This window comes from Gallinula chloropus, assembly GCF_964237585.1.
Source record: "Gallinula chloropus genome assembly, chromosome: 2".
In the NCBI taxonomy this organism is placed as follows: domain Eukaryota; kingdom Metazoa; phylum Chordata; class Aves; order Gruiformes; family Rallidae; genus Gallinula; species Gallinula chloropus.
This window is the reverse complement of record NC_140086.1, coordinates 74,787,170-74,806,175: the sequence shown is the minus strand read 5'-3', so window position 1 is coordinate 74,806,175 and position 19,006 is coordinate 74,787,170. Positions and strand designations below refer to the sequence as shown.

At 43.5% G+C, this 19,006-nt stretch overlaps 1 protein-coding gene across 17 annotated transcripts in view; it reads left to right on the top strand.

Annotated features, from left to right (window-relative positions):
* The window catches only part of IKZF1 (IKAROS family zinc finger 1), a gene marked incomplete at both ends in the record, with an annotated part of 55,623 nt that overhangs the window by 17,378 nt on the left and 19,239 nt on the right, over positions 1–19,006 (top strand). The window contains one exon of one of the 17 annotated variants that reach the window (XM_084279818.1): positions 18,090–18,149. The exons of the other annotated variants lie outside the window; for them this stretch is intronic. Within the exon in view, the coding sequence (XP_084135944.1) occupies positions 18,090–18,149 (60 nt within the window). The remainder of the gene's footprint in view (positions 1–18,089; positions 18,150–19,006) is intronic. 17 annotated transcript variants of the gene reach the window in all.

The following is a 19,006-nucleotide window of genomic DNA, read 5'->3' as shown; positions in this document are numbered from 1 at the left end:
ATTCCCCAGAGTTGAAGCGGTGAGGGAAGAGGCAAGAACGTCCCTTCTGCACTGACATGGCAGTCAGGGTTTCTCCTTTTTCCTCCCAGAATCCAAATAATTTTCTAAATGGCACCTTCTATCGCTGGGCATTGGAGGGGAGGTGGGGAAGTCCTGAGGGCCAACATGGTCACTGGGGCTTTGTCTGCTGCAGGTGCAGACCTACAGCAGTTTATCTAGAAGTTAAATGGGAACTAGGCTTTTCTGGGGAGGGGTTGAGCTTCCTGCCCATTTGTCCACATAATGGCAAGTAGAAATAAAAATGAGAAATGATAATTGTGCTGGCAAAAGACTTTGGTGGCTTTGGAGACCAACACATGTAGAAGAGGAGGAAGGAATAATGGCAATGAGGCATTATCTCTGGTGTAACAACACTTCGTTTAATCGTACTACCACATTGCTAGTAGGCCCTAGCAAAAGTGGCATCCTATCATGGGTACATTGTGGTGCTAAGTGGAATTTTTTTACTTTTTGCAAAACAGACTAGAGAAATCTGATACTGTTCATTCTGTAATCACACATTAATGAGTTTGTATGTTTGCTGTTCAGCATAACCATTGCTAATAAGCTCCTTCCTGTATACCATGAAATAGAAACGAATTTATAAAATGCAGAATTATCACGTGGTGTTAAGTAAGGAGACAATGCAAAACTATTTTTCACTTCTAAATTTTTTTGTGATTGATTTCTTTAATACTCCCTTTGAAGTTTGAAATGAAAATGTATTTTTTAGCCAAAAGGAGCCTTTTATTCCCTTTTCTCTCTTTTGCATCTGTAAATGCACACACATATACACATGCATATACAGATATGTCTGTCAGCACACATAAAATTATATGGCCACAAGGTCAAATTCCTCTGTGTGTACGGTTGTGTAGAAAACCCCCAAAACCAGCACACATCTGCAAAAGGGCATCTATCTTGAAAGCTGAGCTTTTCATTCTTTTCAAGAGGGAAAGAAAAGACCTATCAGACGCACACTCTGCAAAAGAAACTCATGTCAGAATTTTTTTTTTTTCAAACCTAAAAGAGGAAAAGGTTAGTTCCTGCTAATTTGTTTGTATCCCTATAAGAAACCTAAGTGTAAATTCCATTTGGGAAGTGGGCAGCAGCTGAGGAAGACCCTGCTTGTACCAATTGCGGCTTCTGCAGTCTGTGTAGAGCTGCCGGGCAGAGGCGGCAGTGAAGGGAGACGAGGCCATCGTGCTAGAAGGACCACCAAGGAGTTCATGAAGAAAGGGGGAGATGGGGTGAGAGAGGGAGACACGGGGTGAGAGAGGGAGACACACACAGAGTTCTTCATGCAATGTTTCTTGCCTGAGGCGATGCTCTGGAGAGGGTCCCCTGCCTGCCACTGCTGACTCAGCAGTGAAGGGGTACGTGGGCTCCTGGGATTCTCACCCACAGTACCTAAGTGCTATTCCTTCCTGCGTTCATGTGTTTTATTCGTTCAATTTCTTACAGTATTATTCAGGTAAGGTCTGCAGTAGAGCGTGAGACATTGATGAAATGTTTTTTTTTTTCCTAGAAGAGACTTTTACAGTCCTATACCAAATTTAGGATTGCACAGCGAAGCTTTGGGCCACATGTGGTCCTCACAGCAGAGGGATAGATGGCTGACGTATTGAAATAATCTGATGGAAAATGCAGATATAATATCTTGTATCTGTCATTTGAGATACAGCGTTCCACTAAAAGCTGAATGCATGCCTAACTTGATAACTTTCTTAGAGAGGCTCCAGCAGCCAACTGAGCTAATGAATCCAAAAGCACAGTTAAAAGAACCACTGTAACAGATGCAGCGATGGGCCCTTCTGCTCTCCCATCCCAGAAAGTGACAGTGATATTCTGGGGATCTCTCAGGGAGCTGAGTGCAGAATATAGCCCCTCACAACGGCCAGGCTTGCTAAGCAAACTGCAGGCCCTGGCCTTCCTGGTTTGTTAGCTGTGCAATGATGGGTTGGGTTTGGGTTTGTTTTTTTTTTTCACCCCTTTTTTGCCCTCTGTGAGACAGAGCACACATAGTCATATTAGTTTCATACTTCCTGAGAACAGAGTGATCCACACGTTCTGGGCTGTGGGTTGTGTTTTTCACATTCAGGCATAGGATGGGAGTTATCAGATAGCAATGGGGAGCTCTAGCAAATAGCACATTTGCATCAGCAGAAACAAATTTCACAAGACTTGCTGGGAAGGTTGGCCACAGCATGCCACAGTCCTTGTACTACTAAGCGCCGCTGCACATTCATTCGATAAAACAGATGACAACAGAAAATGAAACTTCTAACGTTCTCTTGTACGAGCGCTAGAGAAGCGCGCTGCCCCGAAGGTGTGAGCCTCTGGCTCACATCAGCTCTGCTGGGACTACATGGTGCCTTTGAGGTAAAGGAATTTGAAGCTGTGGATGAGCCGTGCCTCACCTGGTGGCAAGGAGAGCTCTTGGCACTGCTGTGATGCAAGTGACAATCCTGATGTCTGATAGTTCCTAAGAGCCCAAAGCCTGCCAGTGGGATAGTGGGGTCACTGGGATTTCAGGGCCTTACATGCTCTGAAATACTCAGCCAGCGCAGCAGAAACAGCTTTCCTCAAGGTGCTCTCCTCCAAATGAACAAAGCATCATTTCTCAGCCCCAGATTTTTGTCTCGGGTTGCTGACCAGTTTAATTTCTGAAGGCCAGGCCTGCGCACTCGCTGCAGCCCCTGACAGAGCTGCCTGGCGGTGACCTGGATCAGCCAGTATAGCCCAGTAGCCCAGACTGTGTTTCCAAGTCTGTGTGGTTATAAGTGGAGAAGTTAGCAGGGTTTCATTTGCTTACTTGACCTCATCCTATACTCCAGTAGTCCAGCACAGCCCCAGCAAAGATATCAAAGTTTACCTTAGCTGGTAAGAAATAGCAACTTCTGTAGAGCTGCTTTGCATTTCAATGTGGAAGATTTTTTTACACTTTCCATTTGCCTCACTCTTAGTCCAGCCACACTGTCTGGGTGTTAGTATGAAATTTAAGAGCTTTATGAATCCCAGACTGAGTAGTAGTACCAATGCAGTCTCTCTGGCTTGGCAGGAACAAGAAGTTGCAACTTCCCAAGTTCATGGGAAAGAAGAATGTTTCCTAATATGTCGTAGCACGTTAGGACACACATTTGGGTGTTTCTACACTTACAATCTTTCATATTTGCTGAAAATGCAATGCAATGTCTGCTCCTTTGAAATATTTGTAAAGCACTTTAAACATGATGCTTTAAAAAGCAACGAAAGGATTCCTCCCAGTAAAAGGCACTCAATATCTAGGACACGCGACTAGGAACAGAGAGGAAGTTTGTCAGAAACTTTGCCTGCTACACACTTTCAGATATTCCATAAGTGCTGAGAGGGCAGGAAATGTCAATGCTGATGGCCTGAATAGATCATCAGCTCTTATGGGAGGCCAAATTTTGATCATCCTCTTGGTGCCTGGTGCAGTTTTCACAGCATAGATCTTGGGTTGTGTGTCCTCCGTCCATATAAGCGCTTACTGTTTGCGTAAACGTGGGAAGGGGATTGAATTAAGCTTCAGGTGTTGCTACTGCCATTTCTCTCTAATTCTTTTGTTGCTTTTATCTATGAACTTGTGTTGTAGCACAGGGTTCCTGGAAAAGGAACAGAGCTCTGTTGCTCTAGGCACTGCACAAACACCAGCAGCGCGCCTCAAAGAGCTTGCAATCTAAGACTATATATACATGATTGATTAGCGATTCCTAGCCAAGGTAAGTGTGAGGTAGGGCACTATGAGATGTAATCAATCGTGCTGAGGAATCTACATCATAAATAGTATTCTGGAGACCAGAGAGCAAATTTGGTTTTCTAATAGCTGCAGCAAAATAGACTTGCGTCTTCTTCCACGGTGCTGTGGGATTGGTTTGGTTCAAAGTGCTCAGCCTTGTTACAAACAAGGTCTCTCTTTAGCTTGAAAAGTGAGATTGAAAAATATAAACTACATAAACATAAAGAAATAAAGGATTTGGTGATGGTGGACCATGTGGTGATGGGAATAAAATAAATATTGGCAGCGAATTAATAACTAATTTTGGGAATCAGGAAATAAATAATTTCCTGTTTTATAGTTAGTCAAGATCTTAATACAAAGGAGCAATTTACTCTATTGTCTGAACTTCTGTAAAAAGGCAGGACTGGTTTCTAGCTCTGTGCCTGATTTGTCCAGCCAGGAGTACCATGGGGATCATGCCAGTGCTGGCATGACAGAGCATTGAGTGAGGCTGGTCCTGGAGAGAGGGCAGGTGAGGGTAACAATGGGATAAGCAGCCCAAACTTCAGGGGGTCAAACCCATACTCTTGACCAAGCTTTTCTTTTTGCTGAGATGTTTCTGAAGACCTTTTGCATTACAAAAAAAAAATAAAATAACTCTAGCAATTTGTTTTTGGAGTGAGATTTCACACCTCATAACTGAACATGTATGAGAAGTGCTATGAAGCTGAACTGGAGATCACACAGTTTTCAGTATTTAGTCATTTCCTACAAAAAAACTTTGTCTGAGCCCCTCCGTGTTTCCTTTCTCAGACCACAGACAGCTTCTGCCATGCTGCCTGCAGCGTGGCGGGAAATTAAAAGCTGGTTTGGGTATTTTAAATAGTTTATGGGGGTTTGTTTTGGTTTGGGTTGAGTTTTTGTTGTTTGTTGTTGGGTTTTTTCTTGAGGTAGTTGCCTTTGGGATTTTTACCTTCCCTCTTGGAACAGTGGTACCATGGGAAGAGGCCAGCTGAAGAAAAATGGCATTCCTTTCCTGCTTCTGCATCATTGGTCTGAGGAAGAAAAAGCCTGGTAGTTGACCATGAGCCATCCCTGATAAGGGAGAGCTAGCTGAGGGCTCCAGGCATTTGATATTCAGAACTTCATGGGTGTAACTGACATTTATTAGGCTGGACAATAACTCTACCTTTGCATAATTGTGTAGGACACATCACAGAGAGTGGGTAGCGTTTTCACAGACACCTAAGTGATGCAGCGTCTCGAGCTACAACTGCTGCCGGCCCCATGGTCCCTGCCCAGTATCTGTGGGACACACGCCAGGATGATGACCAGCACATGGCTAGATTTCTGCCTTGTAAGTTAGGACACTTGAGAGGCATGTACCCAAATGTAGGAATCCCGCTAGACAACAGTATAGCATTTGAGTTTCTCTGTTAAAAAGAATGAAATAAAAATAAAAATGTGTCTTATCTGCATCAAAAAAGAATTGAAAAATGTGCAGATAGGGAAGTAAGGGCACATGATGGATTAAGTGCCTTTCCCATGGCCACACAGGAAGTCTGTGGCTGAGCTAGGAATTAAACCTAGATTTCCTCAGTCTGCATCCAGTGCCCTGTCCCTCTTCAAGGCTAAAAAAAATTTGGTTTTTAATGAATTCTCTATGGGCTGAAGCAGAAGGCTACTGTTTGTGAGGAAGAGAATTATTAAGAAAGTACTATTTATAATTGATGAGAAACTGAGAATAGTTCTGGACCAAGTATTGCCCATTTCTATTGCTATTTAATGTTCTCTTTTTTTCCAAGTTTACATCAGCATGAAAATCCCCTTTTGGTATTGGTCCTTAACCAAGCAAACTACTCATGCCTTTCTTTACGGCTGGGATTGCAGCAGGGGCCGATCCTTAGTTGCTACCAGCTGTCCTGGTTTAACAGTAAGTTGCATTATGACTGTCCTGACAGGAAAATGATCGTATTTCTGCCTGTTTTGCCTGACATTTCTCATCCAAAATTAAACAGAAAAAAACGCATCGGTTTGCTCTGGAGAACATCCATAGCTAAGTTCTCTCTTACAATAGTTGACTTGACATAGAGTTGTTGAACAGCTGCATGACTGATTTTTGTCTTTGGAAATGCTGAACTCAGTCAAGAGGGGCTCCACTGAAGTTAAAACCAGACCAGAATCCATAAAGCAAGCAGAAGGCAGGTCATGCCCCTGAAACCCAAAATATGCACTGGCTCTTCTTTGTAACAGGTAGGACATGATAAGCTAGGTAAAACCATCACAGTAGTCATAGTCCCTGTCACATATGTGTGGGTATTACACGGCTTGGTCACCCTGCCATCCCTAGAAGAATAACACAACGTATAAGCTCAGCCACTATGAACTAGAGGTTTTGGGGCTGTGTCTGTAGGGAGCTGGAAGAAGAGTCAGAGCTGCAAGATGGGACATGCAGTGCAGGTCACCGACAGTCGTAACATCTACAGGGTTGTAGCTGTTCTCAAGAGGAAACTGCTATCTCCTTCCTAGGCAGGTAAAGTTATTTCTCCTCTGTCCCACAAGTCCCAAAATCATAGAACCATGCAATATCCTGAGTTGGAATGAACACACAAGGATCATCAAGTCCAGCTCCTGGCTCCACACAGGGCCAGCCAAGTCAGAGCATGTGACCGAGCGCATGGTCCAGGTGCTTCCTGAACTCAGCCAAGCTCAGTGCTGTCACCCCTTCCATGAAAAGCCTGTTCCAGTGCCCCACCACCCTCTCAGTAAAGAACCTCTTCCTAATATTCAAGCTAAAACCTTCCCTATTTTAGCTTCATACCATTCCCTCAGGTTCTATCACTGGTCACTAAAATACATTAACTTTAGGTGAAGAACTAAACACTGATCAGGTGTCTCAGAAGATATCTCCTAATTGCCAGATAAATGGTCTGGAAAATAGCTGAGCATGTTGATACCCTCAGTGCAAGGGTGTTTCAAAGTGAAGCCTCACTAATGCCCATTTCTTATCACCGCCTGACAGCCTCCTTTGTGGGGGAATACCCACGAATGGTTTTGAACTAGCTCTACCAAAAGGGTAGCTTTCCTGCAGTGATGAACAAATAATTATACTACAGTACACCTTTGTGTAACACTCCTGTCTTCATTTACATGTGGGATTTCACCACTATCTTCCTGAGAACCTACACAAGTCAGTTAGCCACCAGATAAGATAAAGACTCAAAAAGGATGCATAACTATTAGTGTTGTGATATTTATAGAGAGTCGTTTCTCAAGTTTTTACTTTCTACTCAGCCCTTCAGCAGACAAATTGTTGCTGAAAAGTCTCTGACAAATGGGAGAATGTGGAAAATGTCCCTTTCTGTTCTTGAAGAGGTTCGGGTTCTGCTTTGTATCTCTTTTGCCTGCAAATGGAGAAGAGAAAATTCTACATGTCGAATTCAAAGGCTTACTGCTCCAGCCAAGTTTCATTCTGAACAAGCGGGACAGAAGGGTACATGATCTCAGTGGAAGAACTTCCTAAGATGTCTTCTCCATCCGCTGGCAGCCAGGCAGGATTGCCCAGTTAGGCAATCCCTATTCTACTTTAGCCAATTTCCTTCTGTACTCTTCCATTGCTCTTTCTTCCGAGGCTGCCTTCAGCAAATAAGACCATTGCCTAATCACGCCTTCTCACCCTGAGGCATTTTGAGGCCTTTTCTTCATGTTTGATTTCCTTCTTTTCTTTCTGAGAGTGATTTGAGGAGTCCCTCCTCTTGGTTTATATGGAAATAAGCGGGGGTTGGGGTGGCAGGAGTGGGGATGTGTGTTATGGTTGGTTCAGGTTTGGTGAAGTCCTGCCACACTCAGAGCAGTACTGTGTGGTAACTGGCCTGAAGTAGGTGGGAAGGGGAGTATAGGTCAAGTGGGCAAACTTCAGAGAGGAGTAGTAATCTAGAAGATTACTGCAGAGGCAGAAAAGGCTAAGCCTATACAGGTTTTGATTGTATTAAATTTTTTTCTGCTAAGCCACCAAGTATAATTCCTGGTCTGTGCTTCCCTTTCTGTCACTTCTCCATAATTCTTAGCATTTCAGTTGGGCTGCTGTCTCTCAGCTGCTTCCTCTTTTCCTGCTTTCCTATATTTCATTATTTGCACTTCTTCCTCTTTGAGCGCTTTTACAACAGAGTGAGGAGGATGTGGAAACCCAGTTACAATATGACACACAAACTGCAGTGTCACAACTGCAGCTCTTTGGTTTCACCACTGGGAGTGTGCAGAAGCAGGTCAGGGTGGAGAGGCAGGAGTCGGGGGCTGAGGGAAAGAAGGGAGATATTTAGAAATAGAGAAATGACAGAAAGTCGCAAGGTTTCCAGCTTGGTCGCTCAGGATGATTGCGTTCCACATAATTTTAAGATAATCCCAAACTGAATCATCACTGTCTCCCTGGATGCAAAGGAGAGATGGAAGTCAGTGCCAGTCTAAGGGTGTCCCACAGTACTGCTGCCACAGAGAAGATACAGCCCTAATGCATTTCTGAACTTGCCTGTAGAGACATGAAAGGACTTGTGCACAGCTCATAGCATTTTTAACAACAACAAAAAAATACAACCAAAGGAACCCCCAAACAAAACCAAAACCAAGCAACCTAACTCCCAAAAAAGAAGAATGAAAAAAGAAAAAAGAACCTCAGAAAAATCATTCTTCATGCCCATGAAGTAAACATTTGGAAGATGCCATGGATGAAAATGAATAGATGCTCTAGCTTCCCTGAGAGATCAGACAGCTGGGAAAACTCACTCCTCCTCTTCTCTTCTCTTCTCTTCTCTTCTCTTCTCTTCTCTTCTCTTCTCTTCTCTTCTCTTCTCTTCTCTTCTCTTCTCTTCTCTTCTCTTCTCTTCTCTTCTCTTCTCTTCTCTTCTCTTCTCTTCTCTTCTCTTCTCTTCTCTTCTCTTCTCTTCTCTTCTCTTCTCTTCTCTTCTCTTCTCTCTCCTTTTCTTTTTTTCTTTTTTTTCTTCTGGGGTGTCCTAGAACCTCTCGATTCCATTGATTTAAATTTATATCGTAGCAAATGGTGTCAGGCTTGCTCCAAAATTCTAGGCCGTGACAGATGCTAAGGAGATAAACAACTGCGGGTTGGGAGGAAATGGGTAACATGTCCAGACTGTTCTGTGTGTTTGTGGAAGGAGTTAGAGGAACAGTAGATAGAGGTTTCCTGTTAAACCGGACAAGGGGGAAGCTGTGATGTTTCTCAGCTATGGCTGCCATTGGACTCAAGTTCAACAGCACTTGAGTTCACAGTTACAGCACAGTTCACAATTATTCCACCCCTATGAGAAGCTCAGGTTGTCTTAAAAATCTGAATATTACTAAAAGTCAAGGAGACTTACGCTCCCAAATAGTTTAGATACTTCAAAATTGCTACCGACTGCCACGCAGTTGCTTTCAGTCTGTGGGGTGCTGTGGTGGAACAAAGGTTCGATAATCTCCCTCTCCTGCAGATTGGGAAGCAATGCCTGAACTGTCTCTGAGCTTTGAAATCAGAATATACCGATACATGTCCTTTTCGTTAACTACTTCTCCACTGATCAACTTACAGACTATGGCAAGCAGAGTTTGGGCATGCTGAACAGAAGGTAATCTTGATTTTCAGAGGTGACTGGATGCCCAGAATTCAGATATGGAGCTTAAAACAGTGGTCTGATTTCTCAGTGCTCTGTTCTGGTGGTCTTAGCCAGGCAGATCTGTTTTCTGATAAACTTATTTCATCAGTCTCTGAAGTCAGAGAGCACCCTAAAATTAGTTGCTTTTGTAAAAATCTTTTGTTGATGGACAAATGTTAAAATAATTAGTAGTAATACTGAAACAAATGGAAGACCTTTGAGGAATTTGAGCAGTATTTGATTACTGGTTAGATCATATTAGATTATTCTGTTCTGTACCTCGGCCAGAAATGAAAGCCTTGATGGAAGATGTTCTGTGCTCTGAGTTAAGTATGCTTCTCCTGTTTATAACAGTCAGGTTTGGGCTATTTATGACAATATAGTTTTGAGTGGTGCTATTGGAGACGATTTAATTCAACAACTATTATTTTGAAAGCCTTTTCCCTTGAAGCTCTGCCAGCAACACGCTGGCTTGGATGCTTTGTTGATCTATCCATGTTAAGAAAACGGTTGTGTTTTGATCTAAGATAGTGATACTCACAGCATGGTGATTGCAACTGCTTGAAGATTGTGATCTTGACTGTGTTTCCAGTGAGTTTCAAATGTCAGATTACTCGTTCAAGAGAATGGTAAAATAATTTTAAAACACCCTTTTATATTCACCAGCCTTAAGCGCTGCTGAAAATCTGTTCAGGGTTTGTGGAAGCTGCACCTGCACTGATTGCCATATTGGCCTTTCTCTTCTGGAAGCATGATGATACCTGCACCAGAAACCCAACTAAGCCTCAGCTTGGTGCTCCCTTCCATGGCACAGCTCCTGTCTGATTTCGGACATACCCTTCAGGACAGTAGTAGGGACTCCTAAAATCTCCTGTTTCAGTTCACAGCTGGCATGTGCTCACCGGAGTTAGGAAGTTCAGTTAGAGTGTTGTTCCTGATGTAGTATCTTTTACATAGAGAAGATTCTTTAGCTTGCCATGTTTTCCCCCACACCTTTCAGAGAAACTGGGATGTTTTTAATAATCTTTCCTTCTTTTTGAGTTTCAGAAACCTAGTGAAATCTAGATTTTTCTCTTACCATTTTGTTCAAAAACCCAAGAGAACCATATACAACTTTGCAATTGTTGGATTCCTCACAGAAGAGGCATCCAAAATCAGGGGTGACTTCTCACCTCATCAGGCCTGAGGGGGACTCCAGGTCCTCGTACCAAATTGTTGTCTGCAGTACATGGTGCAAAAGAATTAATTTTGTCCTGAGATTTTTCTCCTCAGGACCTGCCAGGTATGTCTGCATTCAGGCAATTTCTTTTGGATTTCTATAGAACAATTTATGCCGCTTCCCCAGAAGATGTAGATTAGGATTTCCTTTCACTGGACTTTTGAGCACACTGTAATCAGGTAAACATCAGTTTACATGGAAAAACCTTCTAGCAATATTTCTACAACCTAAAAAGAAAAAAAAAACCCACTTCAATAGCCTCAGATGGATACTTCTAGAAAAATAACTGAGCACTCAGGATTAACATGACCTAAAGCAGGCTACCATAGGATCACCTTCTTTGCACAGTCTTAAGAGAGATCATATCCTTTATCACTCATGAAGCAATGACTACATGTGATCTGCTTTAGTCTAAAATAAACTTTCAGTATTTCTTGGGGGGTGGTGGGGTGGTGAGGGGGTTGCCTGTCTGATGAAGGAGACTCAGAGGATTCTGTTCCACAATTTGTTTTCTGAGGAGACAAAATAATAAAATTGTCATAAAGTATTCCCGCTCAAGTGCTGAAATGGCAAGGTTCCTCTCCATCATCCATTTCAGGCTGCCCAGGGAGGTTGTGGAGTCTCCTTCTCTGGAGATATCCAAGACCTGTCTGGATGCCTACCTGTGTGATCTGTCCTAAGGAACCTGCTTTGGCAGAGGGGGTTGGACCCGATGATCTCTTCCAGCCCCTATAGTTCTGTGAATCTGTGACTCTTCTTCTCGAAGGAGACGGACAGTGCATGGCCTTGGCACAGTACCCATAGGAACCTCCCCAAACCTAAACACAGCTGCTTGGTCTGATTTTAGATCTACTGACCCTTTGACAGCTGGGGAACTATTGACACTTGCATAAAACAGGGCTGAGGACATCATCAGAGTAGCTAAACAGTCCCTGGTAAAAGTCCCCGTGTCTGTCTTGCTGACAGCAAAGCCCAACACATTAAATGATCACACTGTGGACTTGTGAGGGCCTGATCCTGAGCCAGAGCAGCTCTGTGCCACTCCGGGGACAAAAATAAAGACGTTTAAGCAGCTCACCGAGCTGGAGCAAAAAAAGAGGAAGGTTGCAAAGGGTAACTTTGCATTCAGGGCAAGGCAAATTGAGGTGCCCTGAAGCAATACACAAAACACTTCATCTCCCTGCCTGTCCCTGTGCTTCCTCATGCACCATGCTGGCTGCATGGTGAGCCTGGGAGCCGTGTCCTCTCCTTCCTACTGCAGGTCCAAGAGCATTTCATTATTCCCACGCAGTAGCTTTCTTCTGTGGGGTAATAACTGCCATCTTCAGCTGGTACAGGTCTGACCAATACCCTCTGTAAACGTTCAGATTTCACAAGGTTTTCGTTTGGTCAGGCAGGTTTAAATTCCCCCTCTAAGTAGAGTTCACATCATTTGTATGTACCCGATCTCCTTATGTGTGTAGCTCTGCTTTGCTCACAGTAGTTCTGCATGTGTTAAGCCCTTGGCTTTGGCTAGGGCTCACCACAGTAAATCCCACGTTTGCAGCAGGGTAAGGACAAATTCTAGCCACCAAAGCATGGCTTCATGCAGGAACCTGCCTGTCTCTCCCACTTGTGAGGAGCTACTTTGGTCTCCGTGTTAAATCTCAGCATGACCACTCATCTTCTCCGAAATGCTCCTGTTTGTGAGTGCACACTCTTTCCATGTTCTCCCAGGCTGCCACGTGCAATGGCCATTAGCTAGAATTTTTATTGCTTTAGAGGAGGAACACCCATGAATTTCACCAAAGAATGCTTTGTGGAAGGATTAGGGAAGGGGGGATGCTTCTAAATGCTAGATTGCCGTATGGCTGAGGCTCAGCTGCTCTTGCCATGCAAGGAAGAGTGCAAGCTGCAACGCTTGTGCCTGTAGCGCTGCTAGAGAACGCAGCTTCACAGGTGCCAGACTTGGCACAGAGGCACGTGGATCCACACAGATGTAACCGTGTGAGACAGGAAAGTTCCCATACACAGTAGTGGTTTTACCTTACTGTTGTGCATTGTTACTTGAGGTTACTTTGCTTTTTAAAAATGTCTTGCTAAATTCCCTTTTGCTACTTCCTCATCCTTTAATGCCCACAATTAAAAAATAAAAATCTTCTGGAAGCAGAAGAGACGAAAGACATTGAGGATGAGAAGCTCTTTTCTTGCCATCATTTGTCAGTAAACCTTTCCTTCCAGTTTGAAAATCTTCCCAGCTTACTTCTCAAAACAGAAAAGTGTCAGTAAAGTCTTTTACCAACAAGCCTGCAGCAGTTCCCTTAGCTTCTCCATCATGCAAGCAGTAAAAGACACAGAACACTTTGTATAGAGGAAGCATGGGTTACACATACATGTGGAACTTGAGAAATAGGTTAAGCATGGCTTTTCTTGATAAATTTCTTTCTCTCACCTCTAAGACTTACTTTTACTGGTAATCCAGATGATGAACATCAAGCAGCCAGGTACTTAACAGTCCTTTGAAAAAACACACATGAATCCAGTACAAAATGTACCGACAAGTAGCACCACAAAGATAGTAAGTATGAACTGGACCAGCCCCTTGGCTTGCTTACAGGTTGTTTTCTGCTGCAACATAAATTCAGAAAGATGCATGAAGAGCCCCTAGCCGTGAGGAGATTTGAGGGGCAATGCCTGAATCTGTCCTTAACCTGTGTGTCTTTACCGGTGTGTTAGAGGATTCCCATAGGGAACAAGCAGGAAGTTAAACTGGAAGTCAGCCCCATGGAGCAAAAGCCACTTTCTGTGCCTGGAGAAGGCAAACGTTGTTCACTGCTTTGCGCACTGGTTTGCATTCCCTACAGTTTGGTCTCATTGCAGCTCCCAGAAGGCCACACTGATGTGCTCTGCACTGCAGTGAGCGCAGCTCCCTGCTGCAGAAGCCACGCCGGCCATGCCAGTGGGTGCTGTCACGCCAGGCACCTCCCCGCGTGCAGCATCAGCGCGCACAGCAGCGGGAGGAAATGGCAGTGGCGGGCAGTGACGTGGGTGGAGCACCTCGCACCGGTTGTCCCATGGGAGATAGCTTATCTGGGGACGCCTGTGTTTCTGGAATAATATACATTTGATTGAAAGCCAAAATTAGAGTAGGGGAGAAATCAGCTGCCAAGGGCTGATTGGCGTTTGGAGTCAAAGGACCCCACAGGGAGGCTCTTCTTATCCGTCGGCACCAGTCTGCTCTACCTGCAGGTGCACGCCAGCGGTTCCTGCTTCTACTCTTCTTTCTGTTATTTTTGTTTCCCTCTCAAAATCCAGCTGAGAGCCGCTCATCACGAACCCTTCATTTTTATCTGTTGCCCCTCCCCCCAACCCCCCTCACACCGCCCCCCCCCCCGCCGTTCACCATGTTACAGCCCGTGGTAAAGACTTGAACTTTCTCGAGCAAAACCATAAGGTGCCAGCGCCGCATCGCTGAGCCTCAGACATTCACCTCCCGCTGTGCCAGCAGTCTCTGCCCTGTGACAGGATGAGTGCTGGGCCCTGTTTTAACAGCAGCCGGACACAACAGCTCATGCCACAGGGGCTGCATGCAGCCCACTCCATTTATTGACGTGTTTCCTGTTGTCCGCAGCCAACGAAGTTGCATCGCAGGCTCTAACGTTTTAGGCAATTCTGAGCTGCCTCCACCATTCAGAATTTTACAGATGCTGGCACCACAGACTCGTGATCAGCTGGGCTACATGTAGAAAGGAGAAGGCAAACCAGTCGTTTTTAAGAGCACTTGGAGGCACCCACTTTTTCTACAGCTAAGTAGTTAGTTTGAATCGATGCCACCTGTGCTGTGCTGTGGTGTGTTTTCTGAAGTTTACTGAAGGCCTGAGGCCGTTGCATAACTAATTACGGTTGCTCTGCCCAGACCTTTTGTTGGCCTTTCTTACACCTACACAATTCTTCGTGTCACTTCAGAAACTCACACGAGGGAAGTATGGTATTAATTGGAAACATAGTTTAAGTTTTAAAAAAAAAAAAAATCTGCCTTTGTTGTTGTCAAACCCAGTCAGTGAACACTCACTCCTTCAATGTTCTGCGGTCAGGCAACTTGCCTGTGTGCCTTAGACTTCTGAGAATGGCATCCCCCGCCCTCAGGGCTCCTGTGTGCTGAGAAAAGAGCTGATGCCACTGTAAATGACCGTGATGTAAAGAGAAAAGAGGGAAGGTTTGGGTTTCAGGTCATAGCCAAGTGCTAGAACTTGGTGCACTGTAACAAAAAGGAATAGGTGTTATGTCTTACATCAGAAGCAACAAGTGGAAATGCTGGCAATATTCTTTTTTTCTGGGGGTTGCACCTGTGTAAACAGGAAGACATCCTGGCTGCTTTTGTTGACACCAGTTGGCATGATGAGATGATTTAGTGTGGTCTGATAGGCTTTTTTTTTATCTTATTCTGTCATTTTAGCAACATTTTTTAAATTTTAAAATTTTTTCAAATTTTTTAGAAATTATGGTGTTAAAGGTTCTTTACCTCCTCACTGTACAACTGCTAATCTACTGTCCGAATCATCCATGTATTGTAGCTACATCTGTCTGCTTCTTGAATAGCTATGGTGCCTCCATGAAAAACTTGTTGGACTTAAAAGCTACCATTGAAACATCAACTAACATCAACAAAATATTTATGACTTTTCTTGGAATAATAAATGAGCCATTTAAATAAGAAAATTACATGCACCCCAATTATTTGAAATGACTTGAAGTCTTTCTTTGTAGCGTTTGGCTACAAATACAAGCAAGACATTACATGGACCAAAAATCAGATTATCCTGGTTATTTTTAAGGAAAAACTGAAGGATAAATTCTGAAAGGCAGGCATATGCCACAAGATGCAGTTAAGTACTTCCTGGGATGAAAGTACTCAAAGCCCATTAAAAATCAAAGGGAGTTAAGGAACACTATTGTTAAAATGTCCCGGGAGCTTCAGGGTGATCTATGTTCTCTGTTACTCTCTGAATTCCTATTACAGCCAGGTTTAAGGCTTTTTTTCTTCTTTGAAATCCCTCTGGAGAACTTGACTTGGGAGGTGAATGGCCCCTTCCAAATAGGATTTTGGCCCAGGTACTTAAACCTGTGCCAGCACCAAAGTTTCACAAAACTGAAAGGATTTTACATCTGGGAGGGATTCCCACAGCTATAAGAGAAGGTAGATTGGCAGTGGATTGAAAACAATTTACTAATTCTTCACATAGGGTTTTTTTTTTCCAGCTTCCTATTTCTCTGTCCTTTAAAACCCACACTCCACGTCCTGTTTCCTGGGAGGGCTGCTTGGTTTCTCCTTTCTCCCTGCCACCCACTCTTTCACTCTGCAAAACGCCTCCCTTCCCTCTCTGCACTGTTCAGCTCCTTCCAGGGAAGTGTGACACTGCCTCCTCGCCCTCTGTCTTGGCCTCCCTGACTGTCCCAGCCCAAGTCTTGTGCTGAGCCAGCTATGCTGCTCTTCTGTGATGAATTCTATCCTCACCCCTTTCCCTTTGATATGTCACTTCTTTTTTTTTTTTCCCCCAAAGATGGGCATAAACCACCTTTAACCATAGAGTACTTAACGGTCCTTGTACAGTCTTTCTAATATAAATCTCAAGTGCTCTTCAGAAGATACTGAGCAAAGCTTCCATTAAACATTAGAGAGCACCAGAGACCCACCCAGTGCCATACTTGTGGAGAAGTTTTTCACACTGTGGGTAGATTAAAAGGGGACAGAGCTGCCAGTTCAGTGACTGTGGTGCACTCCACACTCCCTGCGTGAAAAGAAGGGGGTTGGATTAAACTCTCCTGAACTGCACTGATGTGTACAAAGTAAAATACAGAGCCTTTTAAGGTCATCTTCAACCAAGCCAAGGTAAATCAATTTGTGGTGTCTTAATGGTCTTAGAAGAACCAATGAGAAATTATTATCATGAATTATTGTAGAGCTAATTAGTGACTGCATGTATGTGTACTTAGATGAGGATGTGCAGAGAAATTATTTCTACAAAGACTATTATCAAGTATCCATTGGAGAAACCTGTGCAAAAGCTGAATATATTCTTGATAGGTGCATCTGAAAAGTCTGATTGATGGGTATTTGTCACATCATCAGTGTTTCAAGAATGATTTTCCCCACTGTATCCAGGGAGGGACAGGAACATCTCACACAAACGAAGTAGAAAACACTGGTGATTTTTATTTTCAGTCTATGTCTCCGGATAAAAAAAGTGTATAGCCTGCCGTCCCATTTCCCCTTTAGATTTAATAAAACACCTTAGTATTTCTACTGGAGTGATTTCTCGATCCTGGTTTGTCTCCTACATCAGTGTGGGTTTTTCCAGTGGTTTCCATTTGGAAAACAGGTTTGAAGGAGTGCTAAGTTTGAAGGTTAAGAGATTCTGTGTGTTAATTAGACCTATGAATTCTCCAGGAGGACCCGGGGGGGGGAGGTGCATGGCCTCAAGTCCATCAGCTCTCACTGGCAAAGTGATCTCCACACCTGAACAGAGACCCTGCCATGAGCTGCGCTGCCAAATGGATGTGCTTGTGAGAACATCCTGGATGCTCGACCTCATCTGCATGGGGCATTGAGCAGCACGGCAGTCTAGAGGCATAGCTGCAGAGAGCTTAAGTGAAGATTGACTAGATCAATATCCCTATCATTGCTAATGTCAAGCCATGAACTCCATCGTTGCTTGGTATCAGTATGCCCCATGGCATGTTAATTCGCACTTGGCTACTCGTAATATGCAGGGTAGAGTGTGTTTGTGCAGCTGCTTTTGTGTAGGTACATTGTGAGGACAAACCTTAGAAGTGCAAACAAAAAATATGCGATATACACAACTATATATATATATATATAAAATTTAATTCCCTCTTCTTTTCATTGCGTAAGAGTAGCAGGTGTGAGGAGAACACAATGCCATTTCCCTTTTTGTAACTGCAGTGACTAGAAACAAGGATGTATCAAGAAGAGATCTGTCACACAAAGAGGGCATGAGGACACAAATAAGTCCTGAAAGGAATCTGGCACTGCAGGGGCCCGCAGTTTCCCAGGGTGGGGGGAGAAGGCTGGGTTAAGTGTTCTGCTCCCGCTGACCCTTTCAAGATACTTCAGCAAAAGTTCCTCTTGACTTAAGCAGGAGTTAACCTGGGAGCATGGGGAATACCCCAGAGGTAATGAATGCTTTTAGAAAACGTGATAAAACTTGCTGGATGCTTTGGGAGAAAAGAGCTTTTTGCAAATGGGAATTGTTCTGGGCAGGTCAGGATTCCCCTGCCAACTGTCCTGTCTCTGTTCCTGCTTCATCCTAAACTGCTTGTGTTGCTTCTGTGATGATAGTTCTGTCTTTCTCCTAGGTATTTCTCTTATAGCAATAATGCCATCTTCTTTTACACTTACTGCTAGCCGTACCACAAACCAGCATCCTGTTTGCCTTCTTTATTGCAGCTGCATATGGGGCAGAAGGCTTTAGGGACTTTCATGCAATAATTCCCAAATCCTTTTCCCGTAAGTATACTGCAAACTCAACTCACTGCAGAGCATTTTCATCTAGTTCCTACTTCTGTGATTTTTGTTTGTGTCATTTCACCTCTCAACAATGTACGTTTGTCTGCACATGCTACCAAAGGGCTTCAGTAGTTTGCTCTTTTTCCCATTGTGCACGTGTATTTTGTTTTAACTTAACATAAAGCCTACTTCAAAAGCCACCTTCTCCAAATCCCTGGCAGGCAAGGAGCCAGCAATTGCTTCGTATAAATATATTTACATTCAAATTATTATCTTTACAATTAAATGGAAAAATTGGTGTGTGAATTATGGAAAAATTGTCATATGCTCAATCCAAATAGTTTTATTGCTTCCATTCACCACAGTGAAAACAGAGGTCCACTGAATATGCAGGGTAGTATAGATCACTTCAAGTTGGTCATTGGGTTTTGTTGTTTTTTTTTTCCATATCTCTAAATTATTCCCCTTCTTAGGGCACACATTTTAAAGGAAAAACTACTGGTTATGATGTGAATTAATTCTGTCTTTCATATGATTTCTATTAAAAATGCAGTGTTTGAAAAATCATTAAAATGTCCTTATAAAAGGTGTCTAGAAATGTGGACACCTTTGTGCTCAACATGTTACAGTAGGATTTTGAGTCAGATACTCGTCAGTCACATCCGTGCAGTCTTCCTGGGACACCTGGGAAGTCGCAGGGTATAGCAGAGGAAGGCTTGTCAAATCTTTCCATTTCAAATCAGTGTCAAGGTCTTTCATCTTCTGAGGTAATTATTGCCCATAGCTTAATTATGTCACTGCTACACCATCACTTACGAGTAAAACTAGTGTGAAACTGCTGTTCCACAAGAGGAAAA